Source organism: Natrix helvetica, assembly GCF_964273705.1.
Source record: "Natrix helvetica genome assembly, chromosome: 2".
Classification (NCBI taxonomy): Eukaryota; Metazoa; Chordata; class Lepidosauria; order Squamata; family Natricidae; genus Natrix; species Natrix helvetica.
Genome location: NC_138552.1, coordinates 102,123,093 through 102,140,477, shown reverse-complemented (window position 1 = coordinate 102,140,477; position 17,385 = coordinate 102,123,093). Strand labels below are relative to the sequence as shown.

Here is a 17,385-nt window from a genome sequence, read left to right as displayed (position 1 = left end):
AAATTGCATTCACTTCTGAGGTTCTCGGTTGTGTTCTCCTATGTAGACAAATTTGGGACCCTACTGTGGAATAAATGGGCAGTGGGGTGGCTCAGGGGTTAAAACGCTGGACTTGTCAGCTGGAAAGCCAGCAGCTCAGGTTTGAGACCCGAGCTCCACATGACAGGGTGAGCTCCCATTCTCATCCCAGCTGTTGCCAACCTAGCAGGTCAACAGCGCGCAAGTAGATAAATAGGTACCACTTCAGTGGAAAGATAACAGTGCTCTGTGATGTCATGCTGGTCACATGACTGCGGAATGTCTGCGAACAATGCTGGCTCAATGGCCTTGAAACAAAGATGAGTACCACCCCCTGAAAAGTCAGCAACAAATAGAGGAGTAAAATCCGCAGGGACTCTCCCCGCCTCTTTGTGGAATAAATTATCTGTAAATCTTTCATATCCCAGATTGATCATCCATGTTCATTCTCAAAGGCAAAGTCTGCTAGTGTGGAATTATTTGGCCTAAGAGTTGTTCACTTAAGATTTTGCTCATAGCTTAATGAGTGAGTTTTGGTACACTAATTGTAAGTTTGGTTTCCAGAAAGGTATGGAGTGAAACATGTTTCTAAGTGGAATTTTGAGACCTGGAATGAACCAGATCACCATGATTTTGACAATGTATCAATGACTGTAAATGGTAAGCTGATTTAAATCCCCCTTTTTAGAAATGGTGAATAACATGGAAAGAATTCCCAGGAGACGTTAGATGGAAGCAAGGAAAATGTTGCTCATTTTACATCTTGTAAAATCCGGACTTAATATCAAATAGATATTGGTTTTGCCATCTAGGCTCTTCTAAAGCCAGGTTATTATGCCCAGATTAGCAAACAGGAATGCTATTTAGTCTTTTATAACAGTTTTAACAATACATATATTACTTGGCCAGGCTGATCACCCTGATACCGTTTATAAATAAAATAAGACCAGGTCTTATTTTCAGGGGAACACAGTAATTGTTTCCAAATTACATATGAAGACGGGTGTTAGCACTGTGGAGTTTATTAGCATTCATAATAGAATCCTTAGTTTAGCATGTTTTGAAGAGTGCAATATTTCCCTTTTCCATTGACAAGATACCATATTGATATCAAACGCTGAGTCTTTCACAACTCTTTCATTTTACATCTAGGATTTCTCAACTACTATGATGCTTGTTCGGAAGGATTAAGGGAAGCTAGTGGTCAGCTAAAATTGGGAGGCCCCGGAGATTCCTTTCATCCATTTCCAAAGTCTCCCATTTGCTGGAACCTCCTCAGTCATTGCTACAATGGCACAAATTTTTTCACCGGAGAGACAGGAGTCCGGCTAGACTACATCGCCATGCATAAAAAGGTCAGCTCATTTTTTTTTAATGGCCTAGAACTTTAAAAGTTCCTCATCCAAGTTAAATGTTCTCATTTATTTATTTTTATTGGATTAAAAAAGTACAGAGAAGTTGGATTGAATAAAAAGTGGCTATTACCTCTTGCAGAGAATTATATGGCATGTTCAAAGTGCCACTACGTATATTACTTTGTTGTCTTAGTTTCTTTTACTGAATGTGGCAGCTACTGGTAGTCCCGAATGCAGCAAGGTGGGCTGTGTTGGGCATGCCTCATTAAGCCTATGTGATCCCCATTGCTCCATGATTGGTTCAGGTTACCATTGAATTTCCCGGTGCAATTCAAAGTGCTTGGTTATTACCTTTATTTGAGGGACCGCCGGTCTCCAATTGTTTCTGCCAATCTGGTGTGATGGGGCAGAATGGATTCTCTACCAGTCCCATCAATTAAGCAGTGTCACCTTGTGGGACAGTGGTAGGATTCAAAAAATGTTATTACTTTTTCAGTGGACGTGGCTTGGCTTGGGCGTGGCAGGGGAAGGATACTGTAAAATCCCCATTCCCTCCCGATCAGCTGGGACTCGGGAGGCAGAGAATAGATGGGGGGGCGGGGCCAGCCAGAGATGGTATTTACTGGTTCTCCCAACTACTTAAAATTTCCGCTACCGGTTCTCCGGAACTGGTCAGAACCTGCTGAATACCATGTTTGTTGTGGGACTTGTGGGAATGATAGCCTCCCTGACACACACACCCCAAGATCTGGATGGCTTTCATCCTTCAGGAAGCTAATAAAGACCTGGCTTTCCCCAAAACTTTGGGGAAGATTGAGGTTGTATCCCTTTCGGATGAGTTTTCCTGGCTTATATATTTATTTTGAGGCTCTTCATTTTGGGGGGAGAGAAGTTTTGTATTTTATATTTTGAATTTTAAACTGCCCAGAATTATTGAGGGTTGGATGAATACACTGTATAAATAAATAAATAAATAAAATAAAACTTCAAGTAAAAAGACTCAGTAGAGTTTATTGATCAGGATGGGAAGCTTATTATGAACAAGGGTTTAACAAACCACAGAATCCCTCTGGTAGAGCAAGAATAAAAGGGAAGCCATTTGTTTATATCCTACCTTTATTATTTTTACAAATATCTTGGAGGCTAATACAACTTTCTCCTCCTGTTTTTTCCACAATCACCACCTTGTGCGGTAGCTGAGAAAGAGGGACTGGCCTAAAGTCCCCCAGCTGGCTTTCATGGCTAAAGTGGAACATGAATTCACAGTCTCTAGCATTCTAGGCTGGAGCCTTAACTATTAGACCAAACTAGCTCTCAGAGACTGTATTGTATTGTATTGTATTGTTTTGTTTTGTTTTGTTTTGTTTTGTTTTGTTTTGTTGTCAGGGCCCAATGTAAAAGATGGCTTTCAGGCCTGACATTGTATTGTATTGTACTGTATTTAATATATAATATTAATTATTTAATATTATAAGCTTAATATTATTTATATCTATAGAAATGTAGTTAGATTTATTACTCTCCTATCATTATTTAATAGTATCCCTCCTCTTGCACATTTAAAAATCTTAATTTGGTCATAAATGTGGACCCCTATAATCTTATAGATGATTTTTAAAAAGAGAGATTCCATGGCCTCATTTTGACACAATAGTATAAGAGTAGGAGAGCAGGTGTACGCTTAATAGATAATAACAGTCATCACAATACTTATCACCAGGGAGCTGGGAGGTCTCTTCATATCTTGGAACAGGAAACTGAGGCCATGGAACAGATCCAGAAGATGTTTCCCAATTTTGCCTCGGTCCCCATATACAACGATGAGGCTGATCCTCTAGTAGGGTGGTCGATCCCACAGCAGTGGAGAGCGGATGTGACCTACGCCGCTATGGTGGTAAAGGTAAGGTTGATGCAGGTAAAAGTGGAAGTTTTTGTTTTGATATTTTTATTGGATCATTGGAATATCAGAGTAAACAGAAGCGTGTCTGTATGCTCTGTATCAGGGTTCCAAATAGCATCCAAAATTAAATCAGAGGCAGAGGCAAAGCATTCCTCAAAGTTCCAATTTATTAAGAGAGCCATGTTGGCACATCTGGGAAAACTTGAATCTGAAAGCTTCCTGGTTTTCGCCACCCAGTTGAAAGTTTAAGATCTTGCCCACACACCCACAAGTCCATCACATGGTCCAATCTTCCACTGCCATGCTGGCAGTTCCACCCACCCAGTTCTGGATGGTGCAAAGACAAAGGATGACCTTGGCTTTCTAGAAAGAATTTTGTTATAGCTACATAGCATCATAGCATCTAACTCCGTACAATCCCCCCCCCCATTTTCCCACAATAGAAAATGCATAGTAGAATAATAGAAAGTGTGACAGGCCAAAGATCCAAAAGAAAAGATGGCGGCAGGCCTAACACTCTGCTTGTTCTGACAAACATTCAGGCTATCAGGACCAGGCTACGGTTGTAAGAATTTAGACTCGAATCTAGCCCCGGAAGGGACCTTCTCTAGTTTGAAGTCTTTGAAACGTGGAAACTGGTAATATCCTTATGATTTCAAATCATAAACCAAGCCTTTCTTAGACTTGACCAATATAGCTTGCCAATTGACTAGTACTGCTTGCCGATTGCAGGAGCCAACTTAATATATTCCTGTTACCTCTGGGTTTCAAGGCTACTCTGTGGCTAAGCACTTCAGCTCAGAGGAACTGAAACTAAATAGTAGCTTTTCCGTGTGTCTGCTTGGGCTTGTTCTTCCATTAGAAATAGCAACCAGAGGTAAAAGGACGAATGTCAACCCTGAAGCTGACCCGACCGAAGCCCTCTTGGAGTTTCAGTGTAGCCACACTGGAGCTGAAGGATAGGAAGAGGGGGGGATTAGAGATATCCAGGGTTTTGTAGCTAAAATAAAATACTTTCTCTTGGGAACCAAGAACATTCTCACAACTGGTCAGAGGAAGGAGTTGTCACCAGGCAACCAGACAGTGCCTTGATTGGACATGTGACTGATTGTTTGGGGAGGGGGAAACACTTTTACTTTTAATTAGGTGAAACCGCAGGACACTTCAGAGTCGGTTTTCACCAACTCTGTGCCAATAATGACATATTATTCTTTGAGGAATCTACCTGCCTCAGAGTTTTGCTTGCTGTATGTTACTTGGAACCTGACAACGAATCTATATGAGAGCAGTGACATATGGGAAAGATGGTCTGATCTTTCCTCCGGACTGTTTTCCTACCAATCTTGTCCTTTTTTGCTCCCTCCACTGTAGCACCATTAGAACATTATGGAAAAAGATGATTCTCAACAGGAAGAGTGAACTCAACTCTCCTGCTTCCCAACAGCTTAGGTTCTTATCTAGATTCAGTGCCTTCTCAGTGGTTACTCTTGATAGATGAAAAACCCAAGATAGATGCTCCCTTGGCAAATGTATTGCCCAATCCCATCCTAGTCTACCAGTGAGCCACTGGCTTTGATGGAAACTTAAAAAAACAGCATTCCAGTGTTACAAAGGTCACAATGAGCAAAAAATGGGTGAAATCTACTTACCTTCGCTACCGGTTCGCAAATGTGAGCGCAAGTGCCTCCTCCGCACATTCATAGGACCTTCCGCTCATGCGCAGAGCGTCAAAAAGGGATGTGATGACATCCGGGCAGGTTGGTGGAGCCTGCTATCAAACACGCCTGCAAAGATAAGTAGAACAACGAGGGAGGGGAATCCACTGTGCCATGCGATTTAAATTGGCTAGAAAGCAGGAAATCCTGCTTTCTAGGTAATATAAATCACATTTTACAGCTGATTGTTGGAAATACCGGTTCGGTATTTTTTACTACTGGCTCAGGCGAACCGGTCTGAACTGGTAGCATTTCACCCCTGGCAAAAAGCAATGTTCATGACAATAATTTTCCACATTATATTGGGACAACAGGAAGCTTGTAGAAATGTCCCTTTGCTCTGTTTCTACCAGCTTAATGCAATAACATAGATCAGTGATGGCGAACCTATGGCACGCGTGCCACAGATGGCACGCAGAGCCATTTGTCAGGGCACGCGAGGCGCTGCCCTGTCAGCTGGCCAGCGCACATGCGCACGCTGGCCAGCTGAGTTCACCCTTTTTTAAAGCCATTTTTCACCCTCCCAAGGCTCCAGAGGCTTTATAGGAGCCTGGGGAGGGCGAAAAGAGCCTCCCCTTCCCCCCGGAGGCACTCATGAGCTTCCTTCAAGCCTCCAGAGGGCAAAAAACTGGCCATACGGGCAAACCGGAAGTTCGGAAACGGACTTCCTGTTTGCTCAGAGGGTCATTTTAACTGCTCCAGAGGCTTCAGGGAAGCATCCTGAAGGTCCCTGAAGCGTTCGGAGCGCTTAAAACGACCCTCCGAGCAAACCAGAAGTGACTTCTGGTTTGCTCGGAGGTTCATTTTGACTGCTCCGGAGGCTTCAGGGAAGTGTCCCGAAGGTCCCTGAAGGCTCCGGAGGGCCTCTGGAGCCTGGGGAGGGTGAAAAAAGCATGCAAAAATGGGGGGGTCGCGCATTGTATTATGGGTGCGGCACCCCAGCACACGACCCCCCTGCGCTCCCCCCACTTATGGCACACGAACCAAAAAAGGTTCGCCATCACTGACATAGATAATGAACCAGGTCAGGTACAGAAGAGTTCAGAAGAAGATAAAGTAGATTGGAGGTAGTTGCTCCATCCAACTTACCTATTTGCAACATCCCTCTGGCCTATAGGAATACAGCAGGCAACTAGAGGTAGTTTTCAGAGTCCCTGTACACAAAGCTGCCTTCCCCACTAATTGATACAAATAGTCCTCGACTTATGACCACAACTGAGCTGCTAAAGTGGAACTGGCCTGATGAATGCTTTAGCTTAGTTTTGAAGGCTTCCAAATGTTGCAAACTCAAGCCTTGTTCACCACCTAGTGGGGGAAAACTGTATCTGCACCTTGCAATTTTGGTAATCCATAAACATGCAGCAATAATAATAATAATGATAATGATAATGATAATAATAATATAGCAACAACAACAATAACAATAACAATAATAGTGTCTGCCTGACATTTTTAGATAACAAATTACATTTTATAATACACTTTGGGGGAAAAGGGTGTGTTAAGTCTAGCATATGATCTTGGCTTAATTGTAAACCTACATCTCCTTTTCCCATGTAATCAGTGAATATTGCTTTATTTTAGCTAAATAATTAGTAAATCCATGCATCGTAGCTTATAGCTTGGTCAATAATCGGAGAATTATCACTGTAGTTTTTATGACAAGATTAGAGGAGACCATTCATTCCTTGAAGGAATGAGTTGTATAGAGAATTTATGTATTTCTTTTCAGTCATTTTCATGCACTTCCCATCCAAGACTCAAAGCAACTTACAGTTAGTAGTGTCATAAGCACCATAAGAACAATCAAACAGTGCCCCAAAATATATCATATCATAAATTTACAGTATCTCAAATAAAGTATTGTAACAATTAGACAGCCATTCGGGTGCAATTATGGGATGGAATTGCCTATTAGCATGTTGCTATTGCTTTCTATTGCTATTCCTGCTATTGCTATTCCGAGTCCCTACGGGGAGAGGGGGCGGTCTATAAATTTAATAATTTAATAATAAACCTAAACCTTTCTGGTTAATATACTGGATAACCTCAAAACAACCAGATGGATTTCTTCATTTGGGGGTTACCCGTGTTTGCATAAATTAGTGAAGATAAATCATGTGACATACAGCAATAGCATTTAGAGTTATATACCGCTTCACAGTGCTTTATAGCCCCCTCTAAGTGGTTTACAGAGTCAGCACATTACTCCCAACAATACACACACACACACACACACACACACACACACACACACATATATATATATATGGCGCAGCATTTTGAGAAAAACTCTTAATACAGGTAGTCCTCGATTTACAGCAGCTCCTTTAGTGACAGTTCAAAGTTACCCCACAGCACTGAAAAAAGTGACAGGGTTGTTTTTCACACTTACGACCATTACAGCATCCCTGTGGTGTCATGTGATCAAAATTCAGATATTTGGCAACCGACTCATATTTATGACGGTTGCAGTTTCCTGGAATCCCCTGACAAGCAAAGTCAGTGGGGAAGCCAGAGTCACTTAACAACTGTATTACTAACTGCAGGAATTCATTGGAGAACCGTGGCAAGAAAAATTGTACAATGGGGCGAAACTCACTTAACAAGTGTCTCATTTAACAACATAAATTTTGGGATGAATTGTGCTGGAGGACTACCTGTAAAAAGAAATGGTGGAAGAGAGTTTACACACCCACAAATGCACACATTATATATGTTGAAACACTGCTATGCAAATACTACTTTTTCAATACAGGATAATCCCCTGACATTGATTTTGGAGGATATGATAAATCAGCCATTCCTCTGGAATACTACTTTTTTTTTTGCCTTTTATTTTTTCAGAGCTAATAATGATGATAATTATCTTCGAATGAAACACCCCCAAAATTTCAATTCATTATTTTCATAGAGAATTTCAAAAGCTGTCTTAAAAGAGGATGGTGCAAGAAAGAATCTAGCCCAAATTTGATCAGGGTTCAGCAATAGCTCAGGCCTTCTTTATTTCATAATATAGGTAGTTCTTGACTTACGATTACAATTGAGCCCAATATTTCTGTTCAGTTTTTAAGGGTGTTTTGTCTCTTTTTATGACCTTTCTTGTCAAGTTGTTAAGTGAATCTGGCTTCCACATTTACTTTGCTAAGAGCCCTGGTTAGAATGCAATATTGCAGGCTAACTCTGCCCACAGTCTGGCGTTCGATCCTGACAGGGCTCAAGGTCGAATCAGCCTTTAATCTTTCTGAGGTCGGTAAAATAAAGACAACCCCCCCCCCCCCCCCGATTGTTGGGGCCAATTTGCTGAGACTATAAACTGCCCAGAGAGTGCTATAAAGCACTATGGAGCAGTTTTATATAAGCCTAAGTGCTATTGCTATTGCCAGAAGATTACAAAAAGTGATCATAAATATGAAAAATGGTCATAAATCACTTTTTTCAGTGCCACCGTAACTTTGTATGGTCCCTGAACAGATGGTTGTAAGTTGAGAACTGCCTATATTCTGGTAAGAAGTCGAAGCTGGAGGACAGCGTTCAGCAAGAAGGTAATCTTAGGATTTTAAAACAAACGAAGGTCATCCCTTTAAAAGGGGAGGGGTTTGATCCTCTTCCCCCCCCTTTTTTTTTCCAATTAAAAACAATGATAGATCTCTTGAGCTACTGAGAATCGAGCATAAAATGTTCATTTGATAGAGCGTCTCTGTCCCTACTTGTGGGTTTTATTGACTGAAGGCTAATTTTTGCAATTGAAGAATGAGCGGTTGACACATTCTTCCTGAGTTAGCTATTGAAGGATCATCTTAAGATGTCAGATTCAAGTTCTTGGTTACCCAGAAAATGTGTCTGTTCTCCTAAACCCGTGATGGTGAATCTATGGCACTTGTGCCACAGGTGGCAAGCAGAGCCCTCTCTCTGGGCACACAAGTTGTCACCCCAGCTCAGCTCCACTGTGCATGCAAAGTGCCTCACGCCAACCAGCTTATTTTCTGGTCTCTGCCACACATGCATGGGGGTGGGGCACATGTGGGAGATGTGCGCGCATGTGCGTGGGGCGGGGAGTCATGCGTGCATGCGTGGGGGGCAGTATGTCCCCGGCAGCCCATGTTTGGTCCCAGGATGCTGCAGGGATGCCTACTAGGCCCAAACGGCGCAGGGGGGAGCATGGACATGGGGGAGCTCAGTAGGTCATACGCACATGCGCAGGGGGCGTGGCACACAGGGGGGTGTTTCAGCATGTGACGCAAAAAGGTTAGTCATCACTGCCCTAAGCAATACCTTGGAGGACTATTTCTCAACCTTGTCTCTGCTTTAAGACATTTGGACTTCAACTCCCAGACTTCCTCAGCCAATAAATGGTTGGAAGTTGAAGTCCACACACCTTAAAGTTACCATGGTTGAGAAACACTCCCCTAGAGATATTTTTCTCTTCTTTCTCTGAGGAGAGGAGAGATGTGGGTTTACAAAAAAGACATTTCCTGTAGGTTTATGATCTGTATCATTGTGTTATATAATGAAAATATCTGTTTTCCTTAAATAATTACCCTGGATGCTTAGGGCATCAGGAATGTTCTTCACCCTTCTTATATACCCTGCTACCCTAGGTACCATGGCTAGATTAGGGCAGAAGTAGATTTCAGTGCATATCATAATTCTTGGAGCCAGTTGGCATCCATATTTTCAACAGGAGATGTGCCTGGCATTGCTGCTTATTTTGGCACTCCACACTTCTTAGCCATGGTTACACAGCAGGGAAAAGAGCGAAGCAGTAAAACTTTCAAACAAACTTGTCATTATTTACACAAGAGGTTTACACAGTACAAGTACTGCTGAGATGCACTTCTCACAGAGTGAAATAGAGATATGCCATTATTCAGATTTTATTGCTAGTTCTGAATGTGTCAGGTGGAGGCAGTTTATGGAAATATGATTGACTTGTTAGAAACCAAGTTGCAACTAATCATTTTTCAAAATATATTCAGGTATAATAGGATTTCCTTCAACAATTAAGTCACCAATTCTATAAAACCCTCTGCCTCCTCTCTCCTTATATTTGATCAATTGATCTTCACATTTTAAGAGATCAAGGAATGACAGAAAGGAGAAGAAGTCAAACATAATTTACATCTTTTTCAAAATTCAATTTTTAATATGGGTTTCAAGTAATTGACGTCAACTTCGGAATGTTGGGAAGGGATGGAATTATCTGACAGACAGTCTAAAATTTGTATTCACTGAACGTCTTGCAGTAAATGAATTAGTAAATGAATTCGTTGAATGCCTTGCAGTAAATGCAACAGGAGGAGGAGGAGCTTCCGGCGATGGCGGTCGCCTGTTTGAGCTCCTAGCTTACCGTGGAGCGCCCAACAGGGGTAGGAGGTTGCCGCCGGCCCCCATGGCATTGGGGGGCTGAGATTCGGATAGCCCGACCACCCTGGCGTGTTTGGGGCTTGTTTTAGTCCACCAGGGGTGGTCGGAGAAGCTTGGAGGCAAAAGGAGCGGAGCGGAGCTGAGAAGCCGAGGAAGGAAGCTGTGAGGCAATGGCGGCGGCGTCACGTCGCAGCCGCGCAGCACGGCGCGAAGTTTGAAAGAAGAAAGGGGAAAGGCAAGACAGGCACCAGAAAAGGCAAGCCAGCGGCACCAGCGAGGACGGGGAGGCAATGGAAGTTCTGGAAGTTCTGGAGCCGCCCTACAACGCCAAAGGACACCAGAGGACACCGAGTGGTGAGCAGAATGGGGAGGCAGCAGGGAACGGCATTGGGAGATGGCTGCGGTATTGGGTGTGTGGAAAGAACCGCAGCCAGGGACCCCCCCATAACAGCTGCCAGGGACTCCCCCATAACAGCTGACCGTATCCTGGCTGCCCCCATGCTCCCGAGAACTTGCTCTGGTGTCTTGATAATCTTGGAAGCATTTCCCCAAACTGCTGCGAATGTTAAGAGAACTGAGAACTGAGACGCCGGATGGGGGGGTCAAGGTGAGGATGTTGGGAACCAGTAGGAAGAAGAAGACCTTAAATAATGGTTGGGGATGGCCTGGAACCTTAGAGGTCACTGGAGACCCGTGTTAGGGACATGGATGAGCCTAACTGACTGCCCAGACCAAGACTAAGAACAGCTGGGCTTAGAAGGCCACCCCCCATTCACTAAGGAACCCACATCTATAACATCTACTTTCAACCACCTTGGACTGTCCCTATTTTTATGATATCTCCACCTGCTTCACCTTCACGTTCTGGAAATATTTGGAACATTTTCCCCTCCAGCTCCCCATTAACATCTTAGCCTCCGGCTATTAACTATTAACTATTACCATCTGCACCCTTACCCAATTGGGTTTTAATATTTTATCAATCTACTCAAGGCTAGACCTGCTCCGCCTGCGAGAGGCCCCTCTCTCGCAGGTATGGCCCTTGGCGCTTTCAAGGGCCTGCCTTGATGACGGGTTTGTGAACCCCGAGAGGTGGAAGAAACGGAAGCTGAGGGGCTTTTTATCAAAATGTTTTACACTGTACTTAGGGGGTTCCAGGGAGGGGTGGGTAGGTTAACCAGGCCGGGAGAGAAGCCAGCACCAGACGAGCAGGTGAGTCAAGGAGGGGAGTGAGCGGGGTGGGGGGGAGAGGGAACAAGCCATTCCAGTAGAGGGTTGTTTTATTACATCGGTCGCGGGGAGGGGGGGATGCGAGGACAGGAGAAAATCACGAGGTCGGTTGGGAGACCGTGGCTGCTGGCTACGCCCGGTCGTTTGTACCAACCCCCGCAGACTGGGTGGTCAGGAACTACAGGGCCAGGGCATGCGGCTGATGCTGTGCAATGCAAGGTCCGTAACCAACAAGGCCCCCCTCATTAGTGAGTTGATCTCCGAGGGGGAGCTGGACCTTGCAGGGATAACGGAGACCTGGTTGGGCCACGAGGGTGGCTTACCCCTCGTGGAAATGTGCCCACCGGGTTTCCGTGCATTCCATCAGCCCCGGGCCCTGGGTAAGGGTGGCGGGGTGGCGGTAGTTATTCGGGAGAGTCTAGAACCGAGAGAGTTCACTGTCCCTCAAATACCCGGTTGTGAGTCCCTAGGTGTTAAATGGGGCCCAGGGAGGCAGTTGGGCCTGCTGATTGTATACTTGGCTCCTCGCTATACATCAGCGGCCCTGCCCGAGCTCCTCGAGCTGATCTCAGAGACGGCGGTTGAGATCCCCAGGCTTATGGTCATGGGGGACTTCAACCTGCCGTCGACGGGAGCAGCATCTGAGGTGGCTCGGGAGTTCATGGCTTCCATGACAGCCATGGGCCTGACCCAACTAATTCAGGGCCCCACACACGAGGGTGGTCACACACTGGACCTTATTTTTGTATCTGAACAGTGGACAAGTGATCTGGGAATAGGGGACCTAATTATTACTCCCCTTTCATGGTCAGATCACTCATGTCTCCGGCTCGACTTCCCTGTCGCTATCCCTCACCGCGAGGAGGCGGAGCCAGCTCATCCAAGCTGGTACCGCCCCAAGCACCTGATGGAACCAGAGAGGTTCCAGACGGAGCTTGGGCCGCTACCTGTAGCCCTGACCCGCGCTCGGTCGGAGGACCTAGTGGCCGCCTGGAATATGGCGGCGGCTGGGGCCTTGGACCGGGCTGCGCCTTTGCGACCTCTCCTGCGGCAGCGATCCGCCCGAGCCCCTTGGTACACCGAGGAGCTGAGGGCGATGAAGCGCCATAGGAGACGTCTAGAGAGCAGGTGGAGGTCCTCACGCTCCGAGTCTGATCGAACACAGGTAAGATCCTATTTACGGACCTACCTTGTGGCATTGAGAGCGGCCAAACGTAGACATTGTGCCGCTCTTATTGCGTCCGCGGATAACCGCCCTGCCGCCCTGTTTAGGGTGACCCGCTCCCTCCTATCACAAGGGGCGCGGGTGGCGCCCTTGCAGGGTAGAGCAGAGGAGTTTGGGGAATATCTGCAGGACAAAGTCGCTCAGATCCGGAGCGGATGGGCCCCCTCCAGTGGCACGGACAAGCCGTCAACAGTGAGTCTTGTAAGACCACTCTGGGAGGAGTTTGACTCTGTTGCCCCCAAGGATTTGGACAGGTTGCGTGGACGGCTGCGGCCCACCACATGTTTAATGGACCCGTGACCCTCCTGGCTGGTACTGGCATCCTGGGAGGTGACACGAGGCTGGCTTCTGGGCCTGGTGAACGCTTCATTGGGTGAGGGATCCTTACCAGCTGCCTTGAAAGAGGCGGTGGTGAGGCCCTTACTCAAGAGGCCTTCACTGGACCCAATGGAGCTGGCTAATTATCGTCCAGTCTCCAACCTTCCTTTTTTAGCGAAGGTTGTTGAGAATGTGGTGGCGCAGCAATTTCCACGACACCTTGACGAATCCGAATATCTAGACCCACGCCAGTCCGGCTTCCGACCCGGACACAGCACAGAGACAGCCTTGGTCGCGCAGGTTGATGATCTCTGGAGGGCCAGAGATAGAGGTTGCTCCTCTATCCTGGTCCTATTAGATCTCTCAGCGGCTTTTGATACCATCGACCATGGTATCCTATTGCGCCGGCTGGAGGGGATGGGAGTCGGAGGCACCGTTTTACGGTGGTTCGGCTCCTACCTCTCCGACCGGTCGCAATGTGTGTTGACGGGGGGCAGAGGTCGACTGTGAGGTCACTCACTTGTGGGGTGCCGCAGGGATCGGTCCTTTCGCCCCTCCTGTTCAACGCATATGTGAAGCCGCTGGGTGAGATCATCCGTGGTTTTGGGGTTGAATACCATCTGTACGGTGATGATACTCAGCTGTACGTTTCAACCCCAAACCACCCCAGTGAGGCTGTCGAAGTGATGTCCCGGTGTTTGGAAGCCGTCGGGGTCTGGATGGTGGACAACAGACTCAAACTCAACCCCTCCAAGACTGAGTGGCTGTGGCTACCGGCACCTCGGTTCAGTCAGCTGATTCCAGCGCTGGCCATAGGGGGCGAACAGCTGCCCCCTGTGGAACGGGCGCGCAATTTGGGCGTCCTCCTAGATGCCCGGCTGTCAATGGATGACCATGTGGCAGCCGTGGCAAGGGGGGCGTTCCACCAGGTTCACCTGGTGCGCCAATTGCGCCCCCTCCTGGACCGAGAGGCCCTACGCACGGTCACTCATGCACTGGTGACGTCTCGCCTGGACTACTGTAATGCTCTCTACATGGGGCTTCCCTTGGGACGCGCCCGAAGACTGCAGCTAGTCCAGAACGCAGCCGCGCGGGCAGTCATGGGGAGTACCAGGTACTCCCATGTAACACCGCTCCTGCGCGAGCTGCACTGGCTGCCTGTGGTCTTTCGGGTGCGTTTCAAGGTTTTGACCACCATCTTTAAAGCGCTCCATGGCATAGGGCCCAGTTACCTGCGGGATCGCGTCCTCCCACATACATCCCAGCGGCCAATTCGCTCTCACAGGGAGGGACTTCTCCTGGTGCCGTCCGCTAGGCAATGCCAGCTGGCGACGCCAAGGAGTAGGGCCTTCTCTGTGATGGGCCCAACCCTCTGGAATGACCTCCCCCCCAACATTAGAACCACCACCGACTTCCGCTCCTTCCAGCAGAAATTAAAGACTCACCTGTTCCGACTGGCTGGCCTGGCATAATTTCAACGCCTATCTCCTAGCATTTATATTTTTACTGGTTTTTAAGGGGATTATTCTGTAGAGTTAATTTTTTTGGGTATTGGGATTTTAATGTCTGTTTATTTTAATTATTTATTAGCAATACAGTCCTGCACATCTTTTATCCTCCTCTTATCCATCTATTTTATATTTGTATATATATATTGTCCATTTAGTAATTTTAATTGTTTTAATTTTGTTCTTTGACATGGACTGTACACCGCCCCGAGTCACTTTCGGGAAAGGGGGCGGTCTATAAGCGCTAATAAATTGAAATTGAATTGAATTAAATGAATTAGAAATTGTAGCTGAAAGATCCCAAACAAATGTTTCAAATATGGTATGCTCAAAACTCCCATCATGTTAGTGTTATTGCTAAGTGAATCCAGCATTTACTTTGCTAGAAGCCCTCAGTGGTTGCAGGCTGACTCTGCCCACAGCCTGGAGTTCGATCCTGACCAGCTCAAGGTTGACACAGCCTCCCATCCTTCAGAGGTCGGTGAAATGAGGACCCAGATTGTTAGGGGTAATATGCTGACTCTGTAAACTGCTCAAAGAGTGCTAGAAAGCATTATGAAGTGGTATATCAGTCTAGTATATATGCTAGTGCTGTGAGTTGCCTACTCTTAGGTTTTTCAGTGAAGACCGAGGAATATTAAGTTTCTTTCATTCCATAAATTAATAAGAATTAGAAATAGTGAAAATGTCTTCCTGGGGCCTCATTCAGTTTAACATGAACAACTTTTTGTGATTTTATATGCAGTTTAATACAACTCCTTTCTGCAGAACTCGGTGTTCTTAAGAGCTAATCTGCTTTTTTTTTTGGTGCGTATTTTGCCATGGAACATTAATCCTTCTACAGCTGATTAGTTATGCTGTTGCAATCCTCCTCTTAAATTCCTAATTTTAGCTGGCTAGGGAATTAGGTCAATTTAAGCTATTGGAAAGGCTTTTTTCTTGGTGGACCCTGATGCTAAGATGTTACTAGTGCTTTTCTTGTTTTCAAGTTGTGATCCTGCAACTGGGTTTAATTTCTGCTGTAATTAGAGATAAATTGCAGCGCAGTCATCTGCAATTAGAAATGAGGCAGAAAAAAAGGAAAGCTGTATAGTGATCCCAACATGAAATATTTGTGTTCAGCTATGTACGCTGCTTTAGGAAGACTGCAAAGGAATCAGATACGATATTTGACCCAGCACACAACTGAAAATCTTAGCTTTTCTTTTAATTGGCTGTAACAACTTCTATTTTCCCCCCTTGTTGCAGAAGTATACTTGGAAATATATGACAAATACCTGCTGAATTCCTAGTAGTCAAAAATAATAAAATCGTTTACTTATTTAATGAATTTATATATGGTATCTTATACCAATAATTATTTTTGGAGTTTCAGAGCTTTGCGTCTCCATGTTGCAAGCCAACTTTTGCTAAGTGTACACTAAGTAGTATTGATACAGAATAAAGCATCCAGATTAAGAGGAAATATTGCAGACCTGTTTTAATGTATATGCATTTCATAATCTGAGCTGCTTTGCTGCAAAACTTTACTGTATGCAGAATAACCACAGCCATGATACTATATAATTTCATAAGGGAAATGCAAATCACCCTTTCTCCAACCTAGTGTCTTCAAACGTTCTTAACTTGGGTGTGAATGATGAGAATTGTTAGTCCAAATACATTTGAAGGGCAACAGGTTAGATAGGATTGGTTTAAAATAATGATCTTGTCCTGTGGTGGATTTGCCATCAAAAATCCTGAAAAACCTGCTGTGAAGATGACTTCTATTACTTGTTACAGTACGATATACTTTATTGATTAGTCGATTGACCATATCAAAAAGCGAGCATTAGTCACAGTAAAATAAAATAAAATAAAATGAGATAAGATCAGGTACAGTGAAGTGAGATAAAATAGTTATGGCGAGATAAAATAGAATAAAATACAGTAGGAAAGATAAAATAAAGATAAAAGAGTGTAAGCTAAAATAAAAGAAGAATATCACTTGTTTTATTGAACTAACATAATAGCTCACATATTTTCAAACCGTGTTCCTTTACTTTACAGGTAATTGCTCAGCATCAAAATCTTCTGATCGCTAAACCCAACAACACCATCAACTACACTTTGCTAAGCAATGACAATGCATTTCTGAGTTACCATCCCTATTACTTCACCCAGAGGACCCTTACGGCACGCTTTCAGATGAATAACACAAAGCCCCCCCACATCCAGATGGTGAGGAAGCCTGTGCTGACAATAATGGGCTTGCTGGCTTTGCTAGGTACATCCCTTCCTCCCCATTCATTTTAACAATTGCTAATCACACTGTCAAATCAAGAATCCAGGCAGTTCAAGGAATTACTAATGGTCAAAGCAAATTGGTGGCGGATAAGAGTCAACAGAATTCAAAGTGAGCTGGACTGAGATCTCTCGTGGGCACGAAGGGATTCAAGACTGATGATGCATTTGACTCCTTCCTCAGGCTCGGCCTGGTCATCTCCTAAGCACACTTAACTATTCCCGGAAATGAAGTATCTTGTATTTGATAAAGAAGGAAGAAGTATATTATGTTGAGCAGCTGATGTTAATTCAAATTCAAACCGGGAAATAAGTCAATCAGTATCATGACTCCTTAAAATTTCATACCTATTACCATCCATAACATACTGGGAGAAAAAATAGTGTGTGGTAGTAAGTAATAGGAGTTTGCCTTCTAACCGCAAATAATTAATGATTAAAAAACCAGGCTAGAATCCAGGAGACT

At 44.9% G+C, this 17,385-nt stretch overlaps 1 protein-coding gene across 2 annotated transcripts in view; it reads left to right on the top strand.

Annotated features, from left to right (window-relative positions):
* IDUA (alpha-L-iduronidase) overlaps window positions 1–17,385 on the top strand; it is a 64,008-nt gene that overhangs the window by 29,160 nt on the left and 17,463 nt on the right. For both annotated transcript variants that reach the window (XM_081940693.1, XM_081940694.1), the window contains 4 exons: window positions 583–678; window positions 1,171–1,373; window positions 3,094–3,273; window positions 16,686–16,902. In XM_081940693.1, the coding sequence (XP_081796819.1) occupies window positions 583–678; window positions 1,171–1,373; window positions 3,094–3,273; window positions 16,686–16,902 (696 nt within the window). The remainder of the gene's footprint in view (window positions 1–582; window positions 679–1,170; window positions 1,374–3,093; window positions 3,274–16,685; window positions 16,903–17,385) is intronic.